This window comes from Vanellus vanellus (genome assembly GCF_965231255.1).
Source record: "Vanellus vanellus genome assembly, chromosome: 2".
Taxonomy (NCBI): Eukaryota; Metazoa; Chordata; class Aves; order Charadriiformes; family Charadriidae; genus Vanellus; species Vanellus vanellus.
The window spans coordinates 94,234,226-94,257,855 of NC_138906.1; the positions used below are offsets into that span (position 1 = coordinate 94,234,226).

Consider the following 23,630-nt stretch of genomic DNA (forward strand, 5'->3'; position numbering starts at 1 on the left):
GAATACGTATCACTAAATTTGCTTCAGGGTCTCATATCTGATCTTTCTTAAGTTCACCGTGTCTAAAAAACATCCTGTATTATCTCAGATTCACAAGAATGAAAAGGGCACGAAAATGCTTTCTGAAATTACATTCGTGCTCTTCATGTTCTCTTAATAATAAAAAAAAGTATTGACTATGTATAAGGTGGCATACATGCACAGGCATGTTTTAGTCTTAATAGTATGTTTTAATAGCTGTTCAAAGGTTTGAAATACACTCCTGATCTTTGATTCAATTAGAGAAAACAGCCCATGTACCTTCTTCTGATGGAAGAAAGAAATGTGTGGTTAGAACAGCTTATAAATGGGCCTCAAAGCACAGCAAGCCTAGGTTGTTTCATCCACAATAAAATGAAAAAGTACATTTACCTTTTTTAACTTTGCTGCTCCAGCACCAGAGCGAATGGCCTCCATTAGGGCTTGCCTTGCATCCCCAGCGTTACCTGTAGCCGTGGCAGAGGATTTAGGAGCTGCTGCTGACAGCTGAGTGGGAGGTGGTGGTGGTGGCGGTTGGGCAGGGGCAGGTGGGATACAAAGCTGCTCTTCCTGAGGGTCTTCTGCCTTCTGCAAGGACAGTTCTGCATTCCTAAAACTCTGCAGCTCTTCAGAGGCCAATGAGGAGATCTGTTCATGATGCAGTTGACAGGAGGTAATTAATATCAAGCATGACTAAACTGTAATTATTTGACATTCGATGCACTTTCAGAACCCCAATTTCACTTTGCTTGAATGATGTAAAACACGTAGAACTTTTATTTGCTCACGGGGTTGAACATCTGTTACTACTCACTCACATCACTCAACTGGGCTGATTACCAGCATCAAGGATTTGGCATTGACTCTGTCTCAGAAACTCATTCTTTATTTACTGTGAGCTCCAGCATCCTGTAACTCTTCTTGGCACGTGAGGTAAGAGAAGACTCGGTATTCATTTGGAAAAGACCACAAGGGTTTTGGAATCAGGAGGATATATTAAGGCTGCTGTAGCCACCCAGGAATCTTGTTACTTTTTGCAGCCTGGGCTGCACAGAAATAATCTCAGATGGCAGGGAGGCTCTTCCAGATCTGAGCTCTCAGACATACATTCATTGGAAAAAATGCTGTTAAACCTAGAGTTTCTAGCCATACTAAAATAAAGTAAAATAAAATACGACCAGACAGAACTACATGAAAGCACTGAGAACGAAATCAATTGATTGCTCTTCCAAATATGTTTCTGTGGAATTTATGAAACTACAATTTCTGCACGAATTACCAGCTTGGAAACTCATTCTACTTTAAGTGAATGCAGGAGAAAAAGGCAATCTTTCAGCCTAAGCCAGCTTTTCTGTCAACTGTCTCAACAAATATTTTTGCTGTTAACAACATTACTAGTAATAATGATGATAAATTGTTAGTAATTACAATGATTTGGTGATTATTAAAAAATTCAGTGTCATGTGCCAAACGGGAGGTTTTCAAGCAGATACATTAGCATTCCTTTTTCAGAGAAACTGAGGTACAAAACTTGTCTAGTGAAAAATGAAAGGATTCATCTCCCATTAAATAATCCACATTCAGAGAACTCCTATATTCTGTTCTTTCACTGTACACACACACACACACACAAAATATATGGGAATAACATCATGTCAGACAAAACACAAACATTTGAGATAATCTGAAAGGGACAGCCCTTTCATCATAGCACATCTGTATCTTGCCCTGTACACATACAAACACGGTGCTTTAACTAGCACAGGTAACATGTTGTGAAAAAGAAGTTTCTAAGCAACTTCCTTTAAAATGATGGCAAAAGCTGCTCTGCTGGAGGAAAGTAGTCCAAAAAGTCTCATGATGTGACAGCACCACTTCATTGTCAGAGTCTCTTTTACACAAATTTACAGTTATTCCCAATGAATGCAGAATGCAGTTAAGTATGTGTGAAGATGGCTGTTGCCTTGCATGTCCTGATGTCAGGCTCAGAGGAAGCTCTGTCCTACCTGCCACAAGGGCAGTAAGACATTTAAGGGACAACGTAATTGCCTAACACAGGCAAGAGATTCTTTCTAATGCCAGCTATCTGGATATATGCTAATGGACTGAGTCATTGCACGAGAGAATAGGGAACCTCCTTGCCAAATACACATCCTTGGCTGGATTAGTGAACTGAGTGAAAACTAAGGCTAGAACAATGCAGGTTTTGGCTATTAGAAATAAGAGATGCTTTAACGATTACATAAATCTTTCAGACAAAAGGAATCATCCTGCTGTGGTGAAAGCTGATGTTCCATCAACATCAGTTACGTGCACACCACTTCCATGCATCAGCTCATGTTAAAAGATAAACAGCATGCATGAAGAAGCCCTAGTGTGTTTTCATAACTCAGATTGGAAGCATACAGTAGGTAATGCAAATATATTAACTAACTACATATTCCTAAAGTACACTCCCCCCGCCCCCAAACTGTGAAAATTATGAACATTTGATGTCTTTTATGTACACTCCCTGTAATTCGATTGGATTTCTATGTGCTTCTTTCTCAGCTAAAAGCCTACCATTTGAAAGAGTGTTAAGTTTTATAGCAGAGGATAGGATCAGACCCACCATGCTGTCTGTAAGTCAGATCTGGTCTTGTGGCATATTATTTCCCCTTCAACTTTTCTCTTTTCAGCACATTTAGTTTGTGGCATACCTGGGTTTATTCAAAACACCCAGTAGGAACATACTGCACTTAAAAGATCATTTACCATCTTGATTTCTTACCTTTTTCAGCTTTGAGGTGCCACTGTGGCCTCTAATTGCTGCTAGCAGGGCTGAGCGCTCATTCTCTGGCTCAGCATATGAGGGTTTCCTGTGATTGCCATTTAGTGCACTGTTTGAAACCTAGAATATGAAAAGAATAAACCTCACATTGTTATTAGATATTTACTTAGAGATTGTTTGGAAACACTATTAAAAATACTTTTGGCACTTGTACCAGGATGCAAGCTATGGAGACTAATCAGTCTGTCTTCTGTCAGGCCTGCTTTTACAACCCTTACTCTCACTGAACGGTGAGGATACGTGTAGATAGTACTGCTGTACTTACAGATGCAGTTTCATATCTCCTGAGCATGAAGTCAGTGGCAAACTAGTATCACCTACTAATACAAAATACAGTTTTCTTTCATTGTAGGTATTTAGAAGTTTTCTTCATGCTGTGTGTTCCTGTTTTTACGTAACACACTGAAATCTGGGTTCAGCTCTTGGGCCAACCTCAATTATCTGTCCTTTACGGTGCACCTCTGCACCCTCTGCCTCTTTTGGCTAGTGCAGCAGAAATGGCGTTGCATAATACACAGGATGTGCAGAATAAGCAGTGGCTTGGTCTCTATTTTCCCATTATACATTTTTCAAATGCCTTGTGTACTCCAGCTCACCAGCACCTGTCCCAGTTATAAAACCTCTGGTGTCTGACCAGGTGAATACAGGGCTCTGCAGTCTGAACAGGCTAAAAATAAGTCTCCACTTTACCTTTCTGAGTTTCTCCTTTCCCCCTCCTGTTTGAATGGCTTCCATTAGGGCACTGTGCAGTGATGTGTCTTTTGGAATTGGTTTTTGGATGACAGGTTTGAACTTCTTCTTTGGTCCAAAGATATTGGTCTGCACGTTAACATCCAGTTCACTGATAGCATTAATATCCGACTCATCAGGTTTCTCCTCCTGTTCTGACTCCGCATTTGCTGCTGCACCATTTAGCTCGGGTGAAGCTTTAAGTGAACTAACTTGTACACCGTTAGCAGGAGGCCATTTAGTGACTCGCAAAGACGAGCTGGAAGAGGATGGGACTCTTTGGAGATCAGGAGACTTGAGAGATGAGGCTGAATTAGTAGGGCTCAAAGTCTCACATTTCTGGTCAAACAACAGACGCGTCTTTTTCTCTGTTATACTTTGTTTGCTGTTTAAACCATGATCATCTTCTGCACTGTTGTTATCCTTTGAAGAGGATTTAGTAAGTGGGACACTGGCATTCTTTTTATAGAAACTCAGAGGAGTTGCTTGATTTGGTGCCCTGATGTTAACTGCTTTGTTTTCCACACCAGAATTATCACCAGATGTAAACCTGTGGGATGCTTTTTGACTGCAACTAAAAACACTTGAAAGTGTTTCTCTTGTTTCTGCTGATTCTGTTTCCACAGGGCTGTATTTGGCCACAATAATACATCTTTTTGGTGAAACTTCTGCTTCAGTTTTAACCTCTCCTGCCCCTTGCTTATTTTCATCTTTCTCAAGGTATTCCATAGAGTCAGACTTAAAGGTAGTTACGTTGATGTGCCTTGCAATGGCAGAGGCAACATATTGACTTGAAGTTCTCCTATGTGGCTTTACAAATGGAAGCTCCAGCTTGTCCTTATTAATGGTTGGGGCCACTAATGGTGTTACCTGAGACTGTGTAACTGGAAGAGGCGGTTTGGTCTTTTCATTCTCAGACTGTCTTTCAGCTACCAGGGTAGTAACACTTTGTGGTGCTACAGGTTTTGGAGCTGCAAGACATACAGTTTTGTGTTCATGTTTTATAGTAAAGGGCTTAGAGTTTGTGGTGACTGCTGACTTTTTGGTAAGATGCTCAGCAGAGTCATCACTTTGCTTTTCCATAGAACTTGACCTCCAGAATGCCTTCACTTTTCCAAGACGAATTTCCTCACTTTCATCAGTAGATGTACCTGGTATGTGCTTACTGACACCAGTGTTTGGGCCTATAAGGTTGCCTAGTTCATCTATCTTAATGGCACTGCTGGAGAGTGAAACTCCTCTATCAAACTGTTTTACTTCAGGTTTGGGAGGAACAACTTTGAAGGTTGTCAAACCTATTTTAGGTTCATAGTTTGTTCCTGAATTCTGGGCACGATGACACCATGTGGGTGTTGATGGGACTTCTTCTACTTCAATTTTTTTTGCTGGTGGCCATTTGATTTCTAATTCTGATTTACTTTTTTTCAGAGGTCTTTCCCTGTTGCTACATTCATTAAACGGATTTATCTTCTCTTTTGCTGTACTGATTTCAGCTGTGGCCTTGGCGTGAGATGGAATCAGCTTAAATTTACATTCCTCAGACCTCACACCATGTTTGGGGGGTTGGTCCAGTCTTAAGTTCTTTTCACTTCTTTTTTCGGAGGAGGATGTGAGAGATTCAAACATATCTCTCCTCTGTTCCACAGGCAAGTGACTGAATTCATTTTCAGATGGTTCCTCATGTATTAGGTCCCTGGTTATGCATACAGCTCCACCATCTGTGTGTCCCTTATCAAAGGAACCCGCGTTGTTGTTTTTGTTTGTAAAGTTTCCTGTATTAACAGAGTCAGCTGAGATATTTCGTGAAATCCTTGTCTCTGTCTCTTGATTTCCAGCTGAGTTAAAGGTGCTAACTTCTGGAGCGTCATCTATGACTGTTACTGGAACAGAAATGGTAACATCTTCGGCAGCCTCAACTTTCCTTATATGTGGGCTCAACACTTCATTGATGTACTCAGAGTCAGAGTTACTTACACCATCGGCTGCTGCAAAATAACACATACAACATTACATATAGGCAGTATTTAGGCAATATGACTTTAAATTACACAAACAGCCAGTACGAGCTTAAGCAGATCAGATATTTTAGTTACACTAAAACTAACAGGAATATATTTATGCCTGTATTACAAAAAAGGAGAGATCTGGGTCCTTTTTATTGTCTGGTTGCTGATTAGGATCAGCCAAATATTCCTGCAGTCCTCCTGCTTCAGCCAGTGGGAAACATACAAATGCAGCTGAAAGCAGAATTTAATCTATTGTTCATACCTTATCTTTGACTAACTTTTCTCAGTGATAAACATTTCACCACATGACTCCAAAGGGGAAACATTTCTGAGAAACAGCGAGCAACTCCAAATTATGTTTCCCAGACCTGGTTAGTAATAACAGCCCAGCTGAAGGATTTCCTTGAGCAAGCAAACAAAGAAACAGTACTTGTACTTTTTCTCCATTCCTCTCACCCTTCATTACTAGTGACTCCAGAAGCCTCATTGTGCAAGAAGCTTAACTCTCCTCTCAAATTTGTTGGTATAAGTCAAGGGTTACAACACAGAAGCTAAGAAATTGCAGTGTTATAGAACTCACAGAAATTAAATCAGAATCAAGTCCATTGCAGTAGTACTGAAATAAAGATGGGAAGTTTTTGAAAAGTATTCATTTTGGTGACAAAACATTAATAGAGAAATATTTTTATTCACAGTAGGTAAAAGAGGAGCACAATATGACATTTTCTCTCTTTCTACTGTTTTTTTTTCATTTTTTTTTTATTTTTAACTTTAAAATACATCTGCTAATGCAGAGGAGGTATCGGGTATAAAAATGTCCCCTCCTTCTTCACTTCATTATGATCAAGAGGCGTTGTTCATTAAAGAGAGCTAAATTCACAACTGATTTAGCTTCACTGAAATCAATGAAATTACATCAAATTTGGCCCATAAAATGTGTCCGTAAAGTGCTGTTCAGCTCTTTTTGGTAGCAGACACTGAAATACAATGACAATCCGATAAGCAGCTTGCAAAATATTCAGTGCAAATCTATAAAGAGCAGCTGCCCCAGAAGCAAAGGGAGAGCAACCATTTTGGGTGGACCACATTCTGCCTCAGACCTGCAAGTTGTTTCCAGTGATCTCAGTGAGAAATGTGCAGATGTCTCAGAGTACAGTTTGAATCTGCTATGCCTCTCTCTTTTGTACTTTAGAGGTAACACACTTCCTACCTTCTAAATCTTCATCCAGGCCAGCCAAAGTCTGCTGGAGTTGCGCAGCAATGAATATATCCTCATTCTCATGCTTAGCTGAAGCCATTTCTTCACCTCTCCTGCTAAATGAAAAAGGAGAAAAAGGTTGGGTCTCCCCTTTTTTTCGCTTGGCACTGTTGCTCTGAAATACACTATCATTTTAGCCCCTTTGGTTCCACTGGGGTTCTGAAACCCGTTCCCCAGTGCATGAAAAATATGCAGCCTTAGAGACACACACCACCACACTGACACATCCACATCCAGGAAGGCTCTCTGTGCTGCCTGAACATACTCAGTGTGCCGGTGATCAAAAGATTAGGATTAATAAAGGCTGTCGCAAAGAAATGGACTGGCTACACTGTGAAGTACGCCTTTTAACTGGGCTGCAGAAAAGCAGAGTATGCCAAGACAGAGGTTTTGCATGTCCATACAATTTTAAAGCAGACCACTAGCCATCCTGTGCACACAGTGTGCCAATATCTCTGCACCCTAATTAAAAAAAAATTGCATGGCAATGAAAAATAAATACAGTTAAGTACTGTTAGACAATCGCTCTGCATCCTGAGGGGAGGGAGGGGAGGAGGAAAGACAAAGTAATCCCTTGAGAGCTGTTTCTAATGAAACATATCAAGGGGCCTGATTTTGCCAGAAAATAACTCCATGGCTTTTGATGAAACTGTACAATGATCTAAAACAAGTCTGAAATCAGAAGAGTGCCAAGTGATGTCTTGGCTTATTAAAAGAGAATGAAGATGAAACCAAGAAAAATCCTAATGAAAATAACTAAAATTAAAAAAATACGCATGGCAACCTGTTACACAACAGACCTTCTGTTTCTTAGGAAGAAAAATCTTGACCAGCAGAGCTTTTCTATCTAAATCATTCAAGCTAGGATTTCACATTGGGCAATTCATTTTTTTCCAGACACCTGTTCCTCACCTGAATTGAAGACACCGCTGTCTGTGACACTGTATCTATTTTGCCCTCATGATTAGCCTATTGAAAAAATAACTTTCCATTCTAGTCACACCTAAACTAACTCTGGTCAGGTGAAGCAGATTTGCCCTTTTCAAGATCAAACCCTTAATATGACAGATACAGTAACAGATGACATATTTTTTTGGTAGTTTACTGAACACTACTTGAAAAATGCCATTTTTCTGCTGTCTTTTGAGATAATAATCTGAATAAAAATTCAGGGATGTTTCCTGACATTGATTTAAATGTCGTCTAACAGCATAGCTTCCTTTTTTGCTATTTTGTTGTTTGATTTTTCCCTTGCAGGAGCAACTGAAAGCACGTGTTGAAGCATCAAGTATTTTATTTTACTTTATTTCATATTTATTTATTTATATTGTATTCACCTTTCTTTTCTTTATGTCTTTTTTAGCAGTCCTGGAACCCGATTCTTCTACTTGCACCTAAACTGCCTTGCACTTATAAAGCTGAGTTCATGTATGTGGGATCAATGAAAACAGCAGAACACATGTGCAAGGAAGCCTTTCAAAATTTTTTTCAGATGCACATCCTTCTCCTGAACAGGGACGAATTCAAGGTGGCAAAGCTACATATGTGCCTAAGTGGTTTCCTAACCTGGAATCTAAGATAGAAATCTGTATTGGTTGTTTAAATACAGAGGAAAAACCACAGTGCTCTGCGACTGGAATACAATTTCTTGAAACATTTGCCATTGACCTGAGCTTTGACAGGCCCTGCACATCCCCAGAAGCCAACGTGAACTGATGATGCTCAGGCCGAGCACCCACACTGCAAGACTCATGGTAAACTGAGTTTTCCCCCTGCTGGATTAAGAGAAAGGTGGCACAAATCAGTCAAAATCTCCAGCACAAGCAACTGGTGCTGTAAGACTGCAATCTTACTGTACCCTGAAGCACACACCATACACACGCACAAAACCCAGTGAGACCACTCGTCTGAGTAATCTGACAAAAGATTTAAGCTTACTGCAGCGTTCGGATTGGGATAGAAGTCTGACAAAGAAAAAGCTCAACCTGAAGGTAGCAAAAAGAATGAACCAACTGAATTTCATATTGGTTTTGCAGCAGAAAGTTTTCCAAAATTAATAAAAAGTACTGTCATCTGATTGCATTTTAAATCAATGTGTTTGCAAACTCAGCGAGAGCATTTTTGATGGGAAAATCATTCAAACTGTACCAGCTAAGCAACAAGTCTATCCAGTGTGTAAGGCAAATACCGCTTTCTTCTTTACAAAGCTGGTCTTGCGGGATCGTTGTCCACAGCTAGAAGCAAATTACTAACACACACTGAGATTCTTTCTCTAAGGTACCGTGTAGAAGTTGGTTCCAAAAGCTTGGAAGAAAAATGTGTTAACCTGTATCTAATCAGAGAATATGACTCAATTTCACAAAGGCCATGCCTGCTCACCACCTTTTTGGTACCTGATCATATCTTTCTGTCTGTTGTCCAACTGTTCTACAATACAGCCAAAATCTGTACCACTAAGGTTGTCCGTTCCGGGCTTTCTCCAGGAAATAACGGAAACTATTGGCTTGAGAATTTTATGGGTACTTTATCTAGGAAAATATATTTGGGACTGGAATAGGGATTCCTGGGCTCCAAACATGCAGTGTGGGTCCATTGCCCCGATCAGCTCTTTTCTCATGTCAATCAATGGGAATCTTTCAATTACACTTATAGCAAAATTATCTTCTCCTTGATGGACCCAACAGTTGGCAGAGGTCTCGTTCATTATCCTCTGTGCACTTATAGAGTGACTATACACAATTTGCCTCTCAATCTCTGCTTCAATCTCCTTATCTAGACAACTGGGATAATAATATCCAATTCACAGATATTTTTTTTTTTCTGAAGGAAAGAGAACAATGCAGTGAAAATGAAAGGATTCTTATTTGCTTTTACAGAGGAAGCTTCAGAAAAAGTAGATCTTTTATTTTGCATTTCCAAATTCCTAAAAGAGCTATTGTTCAATTAATCTCCAAACTCACCTACAAAGCAAGCCAGAAGGTATAGATTAATCACAGGGCTCTTAAAATTCTTAGCATTGAGAATTTAAAATGTGATACGTGTTTTGTGAGGCGAAGGTCTGGTAGTTTCCAGTAGCTCTCGTGATTTATAAATATGCCTAAGAAGACTCTTTCTCACAACAGTATTTGGGAAAGGAAAGCAAAAGGGCCTCTAATTTTTTTTTCATAGCCGTCTTCCCTTCTAACCCTATACACTTTTCTTTTGTTGACAGCTCTGTTTTGGCCAGAATCCAAGAAAAATATGACTTATTCCGATACCATGTTTTATATTCTGGATAAACATTACCACTGGTATTTTCTCACACACACTTTTTTTGACTTAGGGAAGAACCTGATAACCTTTACGCTGCTTTTCTGGTAAAATGTGAGGCACTAAAAATACAGCACTGGTGAGCATTTAGTCCAAGCTCAAAACAGCAAATGTGCATGGTTCCTGGAAGCCTGTGCACTTATTGCTTATATAGATTAGCAGAGATTTGTGCAAAAGCACAGAATGGAGCAAAGTGACTACTAAACTACAGCCTTTAGTGCTCCGCTGAGTGCAGGCTACAATGCATGACTCCTCGGCAGTCATTTGTGCAGCTGGGAGACAAAATGAAAGTTACAGCAGCATTTCATCAAATTAGTGCCATGTGAGACGGACATTTATGAGAAAGTGTACGTTCTAAGAAAGAGAGAAAATTCTCTGATGAACCTGGCTGAAAATGCTGCATTAAAAAGAAGCGCAAACCAGTGGTAAGACAATGGATTTGCAATGACAGAAGCTGCCATTTTGTTATAATTACAGCAGCTTTACCTGGGGGTCTGCAAATGATAAAAGTGACCCAAGTGTCTTTGAGTACTTCTCAGAAGTTCTAGTGAACCTCATGTATGGTAACAGAGGTACAGACCACAAGTCCCACTGTAACTGTTTAAATACAACACAGACCTATGTAAACTGCAGAGAAGGGACTGAGGAAGAGATTCAGTTGTCTAAACTCAGGCACTTGGTGCTATCTGAAACATTGTAGCATATTCGAGATATCTGTCTGGGGCTGGTTGACGTAATATGGGAGACAGGGAGACCTCATGTCCTGCTGGAGTGGCAGCAGGCAAGAAGAAACGGCAGTAGACATCTCTCAGGTTAACTGAATGTGACCTGAAAGTCTCACTCATTTTGCACCATGTTTGCTGTACCAAAAGACTTGAGAATATGGCTCCTGTTAATTTGTTACTAGCTGGGGAGCTAGAGCCATTGCAAATAACAGAGTCAAATCCAGACAGGCACACCACGCAGCAGCACACGCAGGGATGTAGTGACTGCTACGAGGCAGTTCAATGGACATCCAGAGCTTCTCACATGGTGAGAAGCTAACAGGGACTGACCAACATGGAAAGCTAATACAGTTACTTCAGACTGAGCTTTGGAGCATCTGGGCTCCTATCCCAGCTCTGATAGCCTTCTCAGTCTGATATTGGGAAATTACATTAACCCGTCTATGTGTATCCAAATTTGTCCTCTTCAAAATGAATTCACAATATTCTCTTCTTACACAAATGCTGGAAAGATAAATACTTCTACCTTGGGTGTATATCAAGGTGGGTGTTAAAGAAGAGTCTGATGCTGAATGATTTTAAGTTGTAGAAAATATCGCTGAAGCATTTTGAATACAACTTTCTATTCAACCAGGCCAGAAAGATGGCATTAAGTGTTGTGAGTGATGCAGCACAGTACTCTTCGAAGGTACAGGTAACTATATTCCAGATTAACCAATAATTTACAAAATCTTAGGGACCATTATTCCAGTCTTTACATTTCTTAGGCTAGAAGACTCTTCTATTTTCTTCTAAGGCAGTAATATAACAACAGCAGGAGAGCAGCTAGTAGAAGCGGTGGACTTTCTGGTCTCCAAAGCTATGACCTGGCCAGCAAATTGTCCATTTCTGCTGCCTCCTGTGAACTTGAGCATAAAGTTTTAATGTTCAAATGACCAAAGCCTGTTAAAATGCGAAATTTGTAGACTGAACAACCAACTTAGGATTGGCTAGATAGCAAAGTCATCACTTGTCTTTGACGCAATATTTCTGAAAATGGCAGGCAACTAGGAAAAGGAAAAAGCACATGGTTATATTCTGTTGAATGCCAGATAACTTTGCTTTTTATGTTCTTCAACGAGCGATAAAAAAAAAAGCTTTACATACTTTCTGAGAGCAAGGTACAGGTATCATTTCCATTCCAAGTTTTTTAGTCTGTTTTCTGTTTTTAGTTCTGTGGGACTGCATCAAACTTACAAATGTCTTTAGACTGCATTTATATCTGTGCTGAATAAACATCTTCAGAGATTGAACTAAAATATTTTCCAATCCTGGAACACACAGGTCCAGTAGTGCCTTCAAGTATAACACCACCCAATTAAAAATAAGAACTTGCAAATACAGATGAGGAGGAAAATGAAGTAATTTTTCAGCAGCAGCTGGGTTTGTGGTCCTTTTACAGTCCTCCTCCATGGTTACTGGTCAAAAATCTAAACAGAAAGCAAATGAAAATGCTTTTGCTTAGTATCATTTTGTGTCTTAATGCTAGAAATCTCTAAGCCTGCTACATACCAGGGTGATTTAAGCTTCCAGAGTTCCCCGACATATGTCAGTTCCAGGGTCCTCCTGCATCAGCAGCAGCTTGTAGTTGCTATACAGCTGGAAGCATGCCCCCGCTCGCCCCTCCTCGCACAGGCCTCTGGCAACAGCTTCTCAACGGGAAAGCCCGCAGGCAGACAGCATTGCCAGAAATAGTCAGGAAAGTGGACTAGCATGATTTAAATCTTAATACAGCCACATCACCCATGCAATACAACATTGCAAAGTTAAAAGATGGCACAGTGAGGTTATTAACTTCTCTTGGTTTACACAGAAAAATAAGAAACAGAGCAAGGAGCAGAGCCTTTATCTTCTGGAAGCCAGCACTACACCTTTAGCAACCCAAGCTGCTTCCTAACGTGTAAAATACTCTACAGCTCCAAAGCATACAGCATTTTCCACTGGATGAGTTTAACAGAAAGGATAATCTGGATTCTTGCTCTGTAATGACTGCGAATATCTATTACTTAACCATAGTATCATTAGTATCTTCCCTCCATTAAGATCTGCCAGCAAAAAGTGCATGAGAGTATCCAAATTTAAAGAGTTTTCTGGAACAAGGGGAAAGGGAAAGCCAGAGATAAGGAAGGAAATTAGCAAAACTATGTAAGAAGCAGAGGCTTGCAAATCTGTCAGACATCTGGGTCTTAATTAAGTAATTTTTCATCCCTGAAGTTCTCCCTGTTGCTTTAACCCTTTCTCTACCTTCCTCCCCCTTAAAACTTCATTTCTATTTTCAAAAAAGTAAAACATGTGCCTACCCAGCTAAAATAGAAAAATAATAGAATAAAACTTTTCCATATTTCTCAGAGATAGTTACAAGTGACATGTAATTATATAGAATGTGTTTGTGCACAGACGTATATGTAATACATATGCTGCTATTTTTCATTACTGTTTTTCTCTTTCCTTGCTGCTTGCCTTCTGCCACTCACTATTATATTTTTTTCTTCCTCTGACCAGCTTCATCGCTGAATTCTTTCCAGCTACCACTTCTCTTTCCCTCCTGTCCTTCCCAAGTGGAACACAAAACCTTGTAACATTTGAATTTGAATGGGCTGAAAATTAAGCAGAACAAGTTCACCCACCCCTTTCCTTTCAAACTTTTGTTTTAAACTAGCTCATCAAAACACTGAAGTTTTGTAACAAACAGCGAGTATTTCTGAGGTTGGTAAAGAAGAGGACACTTCTCCCAGTAGCTTCAACTACCCCAACCAGAGCCAAAGGTAACAAATTCTCCCAAGAGAAAGGGAGGAAATGGGATTATCCCTGTCCAGACCCACAGCATGAACTGATCTCAGGAGGGTTCCCCCTCCCCCACCCTATGCCCTCCACTAGCTGTACGTGAAAAAATATTCCTCTCTCATGGCTACTGAAACAGAAACTCAAGGGAGGGGAAAATCCATTTCAGACCTTTGGAAGGTATTTTATCTTTTTGTCCCAGACAAGTCTGTATTTATTTAGCTTTGTAACTGCCAAGTTCCACTTACATTTTAAAATACTTTTATTTTTTAATTAGTTTAATACATTTAAAACCTCTTCAAAATAATAAAAAAATATTGTATTTTAAAGTGTTTTTCCTGCTCTGAGAGAGGCTGGTGGAACCACTCACTCTTAAGACCCCTTTTAAAACCCTGATTTCCATTGCTTACAAGTTTGAGAAACTATACATCTTTGCTAGGCGGCAGTCCAAATGGGACAATTTATATCACGCCCATGATCATTCTATTATTCTGTTTCAGCTGAAATGGTTAAACATCTTCCAAGAACAGCATTTGGAGGAAAAGAAGAGCTGCATTCTGACACATTAAATGCTATTTAATGCTCAGTCCTCTGAAAAAAAGAGGTCTCGTCTTGACATTAGTCTGCTTTGACTCTCTGCGCATCAGCTCTGCTCCTCTAAAATAGGATAATGCCACTTTTTCATCTCATGCGAGTACTGTGCAGAGAAATGAATTGAAGTCTGCATGGCACATGGATACCAGTGGGATGAGTAAGGGAAAAAGAGCAAAAGGAAATTAAAAAGTCTTGTCTCCAGAAAAGAATTTGAACTGAGAGTGAACAGTGGTATACCTGCTTTATTAATTGAGCTGTGAAACTTAGAAAGAAAATAAAAGAAAACAGAGTATCATCACTTTAAGTAGAGACTTTATCATACTGCACAAAAGGGTGGGAATTAAGGTTAAAGGGGGGAATCTAAGGTTACACAGACAGCCTTAATATTAATGTTACCTAACTTTGAGCGCGTGACCTAGCGTCCCTAATAATATTATTTTAACATAATTTTTAATGTGTAATTATTTATAAAGCTCCAGACAGTAGGTGCACATGATGCTTTATAGGCATATAAAACTGTCTGATCCCTGCCCCTAGGAGCTTGCGTGATGACACCACACAAGGGATGGGAAAGGAGGGGGTATGGGAGGACAGAGTTGCAACACTGTGAGATCATGAGATGTACTTACTGCTACATAAGCAACATTTCAGCTTCTCTGTGGTTTTACTTGTTACTCATTTAACACTATATATTAAAATTTGGTGAACAGATACATAACACAAAGAAATCAACTGTAAGGAAGGATATGAAGAAAGAGAACTATGTAGTGCAGTGTTCAGAGTCAGCAGTTAATATTAAAACATTCACAGCCAAATGTTGCATGTAGTCAATTATTTATATAGGGTTAGCCCTTGGCACGTCCAGCTGAGGTCTGGATTCTGCTCCACCAGGCACTGCACAAACATATCGTGAGATATGATAGCTGTGTTACGGTTTTTACCGTAAAAAAACAGTCAGTGGCTGAAGGGGATATCAGAGGCAGAGAGACAAAGATGGTTTAACAGGTTAGAGGCAGAGCCAAGGGTAGAACTAGAGTGTTTTGACATTTGATTTGATATTCTACATGCTAATTAATATGCATATTTAGATTAAGATTGCTTGAACAAGAATCCCAAAACCAAACAAAACAACAAAAAAAAGAGTGCACTGGCAAGCAGCTCCCATGTACTGGAAAACAAAACCATGGAGGAAAGACCCCAGGTTGGAAACCCTGGAATCCGTGGACCTTCTTTTAGAAATTTCTGTTTTTATGTTCTGGAAACTGAACTAGATTTGAGCTCTGCTGGGATTGTAATTTCTGTGAGTGCAAAGCCAGTGGTACGTACCCTTTCTGACCTGGCCATGCTATTACGTGCAGACAAATCTATTCCACATTGAAGACTGCATCTTTAAATGCTCACAACTTTCCTTGACTTCACCAGCAGATGAGGTGCAGACCCTGCTGTAATATTCTAATGCTATCAGGCATTTCAGCTACAGAGAGACCACCCAGGCCACCCAGTAAACAATTCCAGAAACTCTAAGAAAAATGAATTTAAAACTAAACATACAATTAACCAAAGTAAGCAACATGAAAAAATACTCCTGATCTCTCGGAGCGCAGGCTAAGCCTCTGGATCAAAACTAGGTAAGAACTGTGGACTTGATTCTGCTCTTCACTGCAGTTCTTCACTGTGCACGTGCAAATTACCACTTGGACTTTCTTTATAGCCTTTCACACTCCAAATATAATTCGCTTCCACTTTAAGGGTACTTTTCACAGCCCCCAGAGTATAAAATAATTTTAGTATACAGCATTATAAATTCTTAGGAATTAATTATTTCATTGGTTGAAAAGCTCAAGTTTTAGTCAGCTTTACAATTTAAAGTGACAAGCTAAATATTTCCATTATTCTTATTAACCTTTTTTCCCAAGCCTTGGCCAAATTAGTCACTAAATAGAATTTCTGGCTTCAGTGGAGCTCAGACTCAAGGAGGACTCCGATTCACTGCTGCTAACCACTGCTACTTTACAGTAGTGACATGTTCTCCTGACTTCTTTGTTCTTATCTTCCTTTTAGAATTGAGTTAGATCTTGGTACGTGGACTAGAAGAAGGTAGAAAGGAATGAATAAACTCCATGTAAAATTTTCTTTTAAGTTTCGTAGCTTATGAAACATATTTAAAACTCTGTACAGCTTGGTATCAATTATTCACATGAACTGCTCTTTGACTTGTCTGGGAATTTAGGAGGCTGGTTTGGTCCTGAAAGTAGCCTGTTCACCACAAGAACTACATACAATCTCAGAGCTCCCAACAGAATTTATTAGTGGGGTGGCAGCTGCTCTGAGAGTGGAAGTTGAAACTGATGTTCTCCAAATTTAGCTGTACTCAAAATTGTACTCAGAATTGATTTACATCCCACTAGAACAAGAATTTCATACAAATAGGTTTAAAAAAAACTTATTTTTTTCATTCGCTCTACACTTAGGAAGTGGCTTTTGAAAACTTAGCCAGTTGACCTCAAAAGGATTTAGATGAGCACAATTTTTAAAGCTGGTTTGTTTACAAACATAGGTTAGGAGTGGAATCGGTTTTACCTTCAAATATTACTGGAACACTCAGAGCATAAAATTTTAAAAGATATTACTATCAGCATCGCTGTTGTGCTAATCTAAGTGGTTGCTGAATATAAGATTAAAAGGAATCACAAATGTTAAGTTTCTGCTATAGCCTGAAGTTGATTTGAAGCAATTTTGCTGTCTCAGACCCTAAAAAATACATAGCATTTATGAAAAATAACTGCACTACCCAAACAACAATAACTGTCTCCTATTTCAGTCTAAACCCACTCTTTTTAAATTATGGACATATTAGATAAATATAGAATATTTAGCACAATAAAATCACAGAAAAGATTAAGCTGGAAGCCTAGCCCAACCTCCTGCTCCAAGCAGGGCAAATTTCAAAGCAAGACCAGACTTTGGCTGACCGAGTTCTGAGAACCTCCAGACACGGAGATTCCTCAACCTCCCTGGGCAACGTCTTCCACTGCTTAACCCCTCCTGTTTTGAGGAATTTCCTCCTTATATTCAATTTTTATTTCCTTTACAGCAGCTGGTGACCATTGTGTCTTGTCCTTTCACACTGTATCTCTGAGAAGCCTCATAGTCCTCCTTTTGTTTAGGGAAAGACTGCAATCAGGTTCCTCCTTACCCACATTGCTTTTGCAAGGTGATGGACCCAGTTGCCTTCTCTCCCCTTCATACCTCGCGTGCCCCAGCCCTCTCAGTGGCTCTCCTCTGGACCCTCTCCAGTTTGCCAATCTCTCTCTTGACCTGGGGGCCCAAGACTGGACACTGGTACTACAGCACCGGCCTCACAGGGGCTGAGCAGGGGGAGTAATCACCTCCCTGATTGCCATGGGCAGTACACCACACTATCCTTCCACTCCTTTGGCTCAGCAAGACCCCTGAGCAGCAGTCCTGCCGGCCAGCTTATGAAATGTCCCGTTGTCTGGTCTATGTGTGCTCTTTCCAACTATTACAACCTTTTTGTGTTTGTGTGGCAAAGGTAAATCTCAATGCAATGTACAGAATATGTATCTTTGGCTGAAGTGAAAGATGGGAAGAATACTGACTTCTAAGAGGGAGTGTGTCACTTAATCACCTGTGGTCAATCTTCTGTTTGACTAAATAAACCAGAAAAAGTCCAAAATATTTTTCGCTGATTAGGATAATTCTTACAGGGCTTTGCTTTGATGTTGTTGCTCAACATTATGGTAACTTCTTCCCCCTGCACTCCATGTGCACGTGTGTTTTCCTAACCAGTTTAGATCCTGCATTCTAAGGAGAGTTGGGATTGTCTAGTTAAACTTACAAGGCCCAATCTAAGTCTACTGAAATTAATGGGTTGCTTTTTCGGATCGGGTCTGAAATGTTAATTGCAGTTACTATACTAGCCTATCTAATCCTCCAAATAGAGACTGCATCGGGACCTTAGAAACTGTAAAAGGACAAATCACGAGAAAAATGTATTGTTGAGCAATTACCTAATTGAGGCTTGATCTTGTCCCCATTGATATTGATGGATAAAGAAAAGCCCCGAGATCATTACAATAGGTTAAATACTGACTTTGGCCTAATTTATCCCTAATTTATCGCCCACTGCATGATCCAAGCTGAAGTTTTCCCTCAGAAATGCGTGGAAGGAAATAACTAGGTCATGATACATGCTCTTATGAAGGGGCTACAGATCAGCAGCTGAATGGAGAGAGACCAGAAAGCACAGACTTTGTGTCAACTGAGAATTCAGAGGAATTTCTGGCCCTTGTCCCATGACTCTGCAGCATCACACAGAACGGATCCCTGTCAGTATTACCAGGCCACCCTCCTTGCTGGAGGCACAGCTTCCTATTTGGCCAGTTTGTATTTGCAAAGTCCTATAAATTTTGGGTTCCCTTTGCAGCCCTGCCACCAACTATGTGAGTTTTGGCAAACAAACAGTGTCAGAGTCACTTGTGCTTAAAGGCAGTTTCTAGTTAAATTCCAGGTTCATGTGTTTTCTTGCAAAAACTGCAGGAAAATGTTTGCTTATGCAAAAAAAAAAAAAAAAAAAAAAGAAAAAAAAAAGGAAGTATGCTGAAAAAAAAACCCCAACATATAACACCAGTGGAGGTTAGCGTTAGGTTAACATATATATGCATGCACACACCCACAAACCAATCCCCAGATTTCACTGAATACAATCCTTTTCCACCTGGCTTTTGGTGGCTTGGATTTTTCTGTTTGATGAATTTTCCATTTTATGACCTGCATGTCATTTTTTTAGATCAATATATAATAACATTTTAAGCACTTCATATGCTATCAGAACTACAAAATAAACCTAACTGTAACAACATTATTTCAGTCTTCTTGGAGAAATTGACTCTGGAGGGCAGCGAGAGGTCTTTTGCAAGAAATGTAACTACAAGTTCAAACAGAAAAGTGACCTTTGCCTGTTGCTACAAGTATGTCACTGGAGGGGATTTGGCAGTGAGCTTCTCATTGGGAGGAGTCACTTGGCATTGGTACTCGTTTATGAGAGAGCAGAAGAAAGTAGAAGTTGGTTTTCTTAAACGATTCCCTACCAGGAGGACATGCAAGATACTTTCCTAGAGCTGGCTGCAAATAAATTTTTACCTCTGTGGAATGCTGTCAGATCCCACGCTATCGCAGTAGGCGTTCTTCACAGGGCATGTCTCTGTGCCATACACCGCATCTGCCTCAGCTGAGTCCATGTAGCCGTTGATCAACTTGATGTCTCTCAACTTCATACTGTCATTTTGTGAATCCAAAGATACAATGTCAGATGGGGAGCTCACAACACCCGAGTCTTCCGTGGTGTCCTCAGATGCAAAACAGCTGCTTTCTGATGCCGTTTCTTCCACCTCTGATAGCTCCAGAACCGTGTCATCCACTACATAAACATTATCACGTGCAGGCAGCAGGCTCTCTAAATGAAATATAGCAAGGGAAGTTAGCTGAAAGTCATCAGTACATAAATCAAATTCAGAGCTATTCCTCTGTAATTGGAAAAAACCACATGAAATACATTAGAAATAGTAGGATGGAGCTCACTATTTCTATATAGGATAAAGATGATTGGAAAAGTGACAAAAAATTTGTCCTTCTGCTTTTAGTAAGGTGGTTTGCTATGCCTGTCCTGCAGACTTTGGGGTTTATAACTTTCATAGCAAATCTTTTTTTGAAGAAACAACTTTCCAGGGACAGTTTCTTAGGGAATTGGACCAAAGTTTAAATGATGCGATGCAAGAAATCACCCCTGTTATTGCTTCTGACAACGTAATCTCATTATTTCTCTTCCATGCTGCCAAACAGATCATGACATTTCCAATATTCACAGGTAAAAATGGGCAGCGTTTCCCAGCCAGGACACTGAATTGGTAAGTAAGATCTACTGCTGGCCCACTGGGTGTCACTTTATTTTACCACTCTTCAATCTCCTACGTGTTACGTGGGAGAATAACAATTGTCTCTTTTTCAAAGCATATAAAATCTACTAATAAATATACAGAAAAGCAGACACTACCATGCTTAAAGCAGAACCTTTTCCAACATTCAGTTATTTATAAAGGAGATCAAGGGATACGCCCTTTGCATGTTTAGCTCTATTAAAAGTTGTAAATTTTGAGAGAAGATTAGACACAGTACAATTTTTTGTACTCTGTTTTAGTTTGGTTCCTGTAAGCTACTTGGGTTTTCATTTGCTCTGGGTTTTTTTTGGGGTGAAAAATACTATTTTGTTATTTCCCTTAAGAAACGAACAATTCTAAACTCCATCCTGCAATTATGCCGTTAAAGGGGAACTCGCAAGAAGATCAATAATTTCAATGACTGAAATTATTGAGTGACTGAAGACAGAATCAAGCCCAAAGACACTTCTTTTGATCAAAAAGAATCAATAAAGACTAATCTAAATGTTTAATTTGGAATTATAGGTGTGCTCCATTCTCTTTTTCAACCTCAATAAGCAAAAGGAAGATTAAACAATGGTTTATGGTCTGATCCTGCAGACACTTGTGGTGGATGTTAATTATATGAGAAGTCCCAGGTCTACAAGTGTGACTAAGATTACACATACACTTGACTGTTTTTTTAGGGTCAGAATCTACAACTTTTTTTGAAGCATACATGAAACTACAGGTCAATAAAAATGATCAATGGAGAGAAACAGTTCTGTATGATGTTGTATACACTAAAGTATTTTCTTCAAGTCAGACTTTGTTAAAAAATGTCACAGAAATAATTTTGTAAGGGTGTATCTTAGCAGTGAAGCTTTGAGTACAACCAAAATAAAAATCAAACCAACATTCTCCTTGACTGAGGTTACAAGATGCCATTAAGTACTGAAATTGATTTCTGACAGCAGAGGCAATAAAATTCAGAGGGTTACAAATCAAGATTAAAGTTTTAAGTGCTGTCAAGCATTGATATTAATGATGGAAGATGATCCAAAGACTCTATTGTGACTTTGGAAGTAATGTTACTTGATTTTTTTGACCTTATTTTCTATAACATTAGCTCTAGGTTTCAGATTTAATCCAAGAGATTGTTCCATCTAAAAATGGCAATTACAGGAACTAAGTATTGTGTCACTGAATGGATTAGAGTACGCTCGTGACAGAACTACAATTAGGAAAACACCAACATCAGGGAGAAATATGAATAATTTGACATTAAACACCAAATTATAAACCCCCACAAAAATAGACAGTAAACAAACAAGTAAAAGTATATGGCCTGCTTGGCTTTCAAACAAATGAAAAAGCCCAGCAACAACCCACCACCAAAGCATTAGTAAAAGCTACAGTATGCTAAAACCAGAACAAAGTAGGATAGCAAAGAAATCAATTTAAAGAGTTGAAGTTGAAGAGTGGAAGCACACAGGAAGATTTTGAAGTAATGCACAATGCAGTATACCTTGATGCAAAGAGACCTCTATAAAACACAGGCCACATCTGTTGTCACCAGGATGCCATAAATGACTGTATAGGTGGCACAGCAATTTATAATGAAGTACCTACTTCCAGTTCCTGACAAGAGGATGGCAGGCTTTTCCTCCCTAGCTGTCTCTCATGTCCTCATCCTCTTCTTGCCTGCCTGCAACTATTTCCTGCACCTTTCTGCTCAGGGATTTACATCCTTTTGGTACCACAGTCCTGCTTGTCTACTGTAGTAACAACACTCGAATCTCTCCCTGATGTGATTCAGCAAGCTGCTGCACAGCAGGACCTCCATACCCCAGCCCATTCTTCCCACATATTGACAAACAAAACAAACACCAATTCTCTTATTATGAGGGTCCACGGTGAATCAATCCCTATCTGTTACAGCTGAGTCATCCAGTCCAGTGTAAGAACTTCCTCATTCAACAGCAGTTTTATCCTGAAGCACAGAACTACAGAAAGACATCTTTCTATACAATTATTAAATTCCCTGTGCTCAAGTAAAACCAAAATGTCCCCCTTTCTTCAAGCCTATCATTTTGTCAAAGCGCTTACCTAATCGCTTATCTTCACTGAGAAGATCCATTAATTTTTAACACAGTTAACACATGGCACTGAGCAGAGTTGCTGGCTGAGGCAAACCATTTTGATTGCCACTACTACTCATCTGAACAGGAAAGCACACATATAAAACACGACTGCTACAGTTCTGTGTGATGGTAACAGCCTTGTTTCAGCTAAGAGCGGCACTAAAACATCCCTGTTTTAAAGTTGAGCCATCCTTGTATGGATTAAGTGAGATTCTATTCTTCTACACACACTTGATTAAGTCTCTACTGGTGCAAACTGAAGATGGATCGGTATTACCAGGTAACTGCAATGATACACAACATGAAAAAAGCCTACCTCAACTTTACTGAGTGGTCTTGACTCCAGGAGTAAGAAAATACCTTTAAAAACTTTCGACTTCTACACAGAGAACTGGGTAACACACAGTAGTAGATGTGATTCTGCCTTGTGATTTTTGCATATTTTTTTCTTCAAGGGAGTGCACATGCAGAAACCCACCACACACTAAGCACAGTGTGATCACAACGATGGCAGATACTGAGGTTATTTGTTGGTCAATTAAAGAAAAATCTCAACATTTGTTTCTCTATTCTCTGTAATGACACTAAGAAGATTTCAGTATGGGCTCTGATCTTCAAGGCCTCATGTAGACACATGCAGGTTAAGACAGAATATTCAGCAAGTACTTCAAGACTGGACACATAAATAACAATTGCCACAGATAACACATTACTGAAACACTGCTGTACCTCAGAAGACTGTCTGCGTTTCCAAATATATAAGAATGCCAAGATCTCTTTTTCAGTAACATGTGACCCCAATCACTGGCTTCAGGTGGCGTGCGATATGGAAAGGGGTGTAGAAATTGGCCCACGGTCTCCAAGTCATACTGAGATCGCCGTGGGACATCTCACCCACAAGTGAAATTGGAGAGTATCCCTCAGTACCCTGCATTGCTGCTTACCTACATCCTGCTCCAGGTTGCCGACTGTGCAAAGCCCAAGTCAGTGCCGCACCAGGGATCTCCCCTGCTTAGCAGCAGCAGTGCTGTCGCTGCACAATTAGGTCAACCACCAGTTACAAAGGCTTTCTTGGGGGGGGGGGGGGGGGGGGGGAGAAGAACGGGGACTGGGACGTCTGTTTGCAAGAACGTTGCCCGTGATCATCGAGAGGGAAAGAGGAGAGTAGCTCATCAGTAAAGAATGTGAGTTTCTTGTTTAACACAAAACAGATCTTGTCGCTTTAATCTCAATAGGCTGTAAGTAATTAGGAAAACACTGA

At 39.8% G+C, this 23,630-nt stretch overlaps 1 protein-coding gene across 1 annotated transcript in view; it reads right to left on the reverse strand.

Moving 5' to 3' along the window:
- COBL (cordon-bleu WH2 repeat protein) overlaps positions 1-23,630 on the reverse strand; it is a 164,372-nt gene that overhangs the window by 6,396 nt on the left and 134,346 nt on the right. The window contains exons 11-15 of the mRNA XM_082479883.1: positions 19,453-19,765; positions 6,794-6,897; positions 3,539-5,562; positions 2,789-2,908; positions 412-666 (exon numbers count right to left, since the gene is read on the reverse strand). Of these exons, the coding sequence (XP_082336009.1) occupies positions 412-666; positions 2,789-2,908; positions 3,539-5,562; positions 6,794-6,897; positions 19,453-19,765 (2,816 nt within the window). The remainder of the gene's footprint in view (positions 1-411; positions 667-2,788; positions 2,909-3,538; positions 5,563-6,793; positions 6,898-19,452; positions 19,766-23,630) is intronic.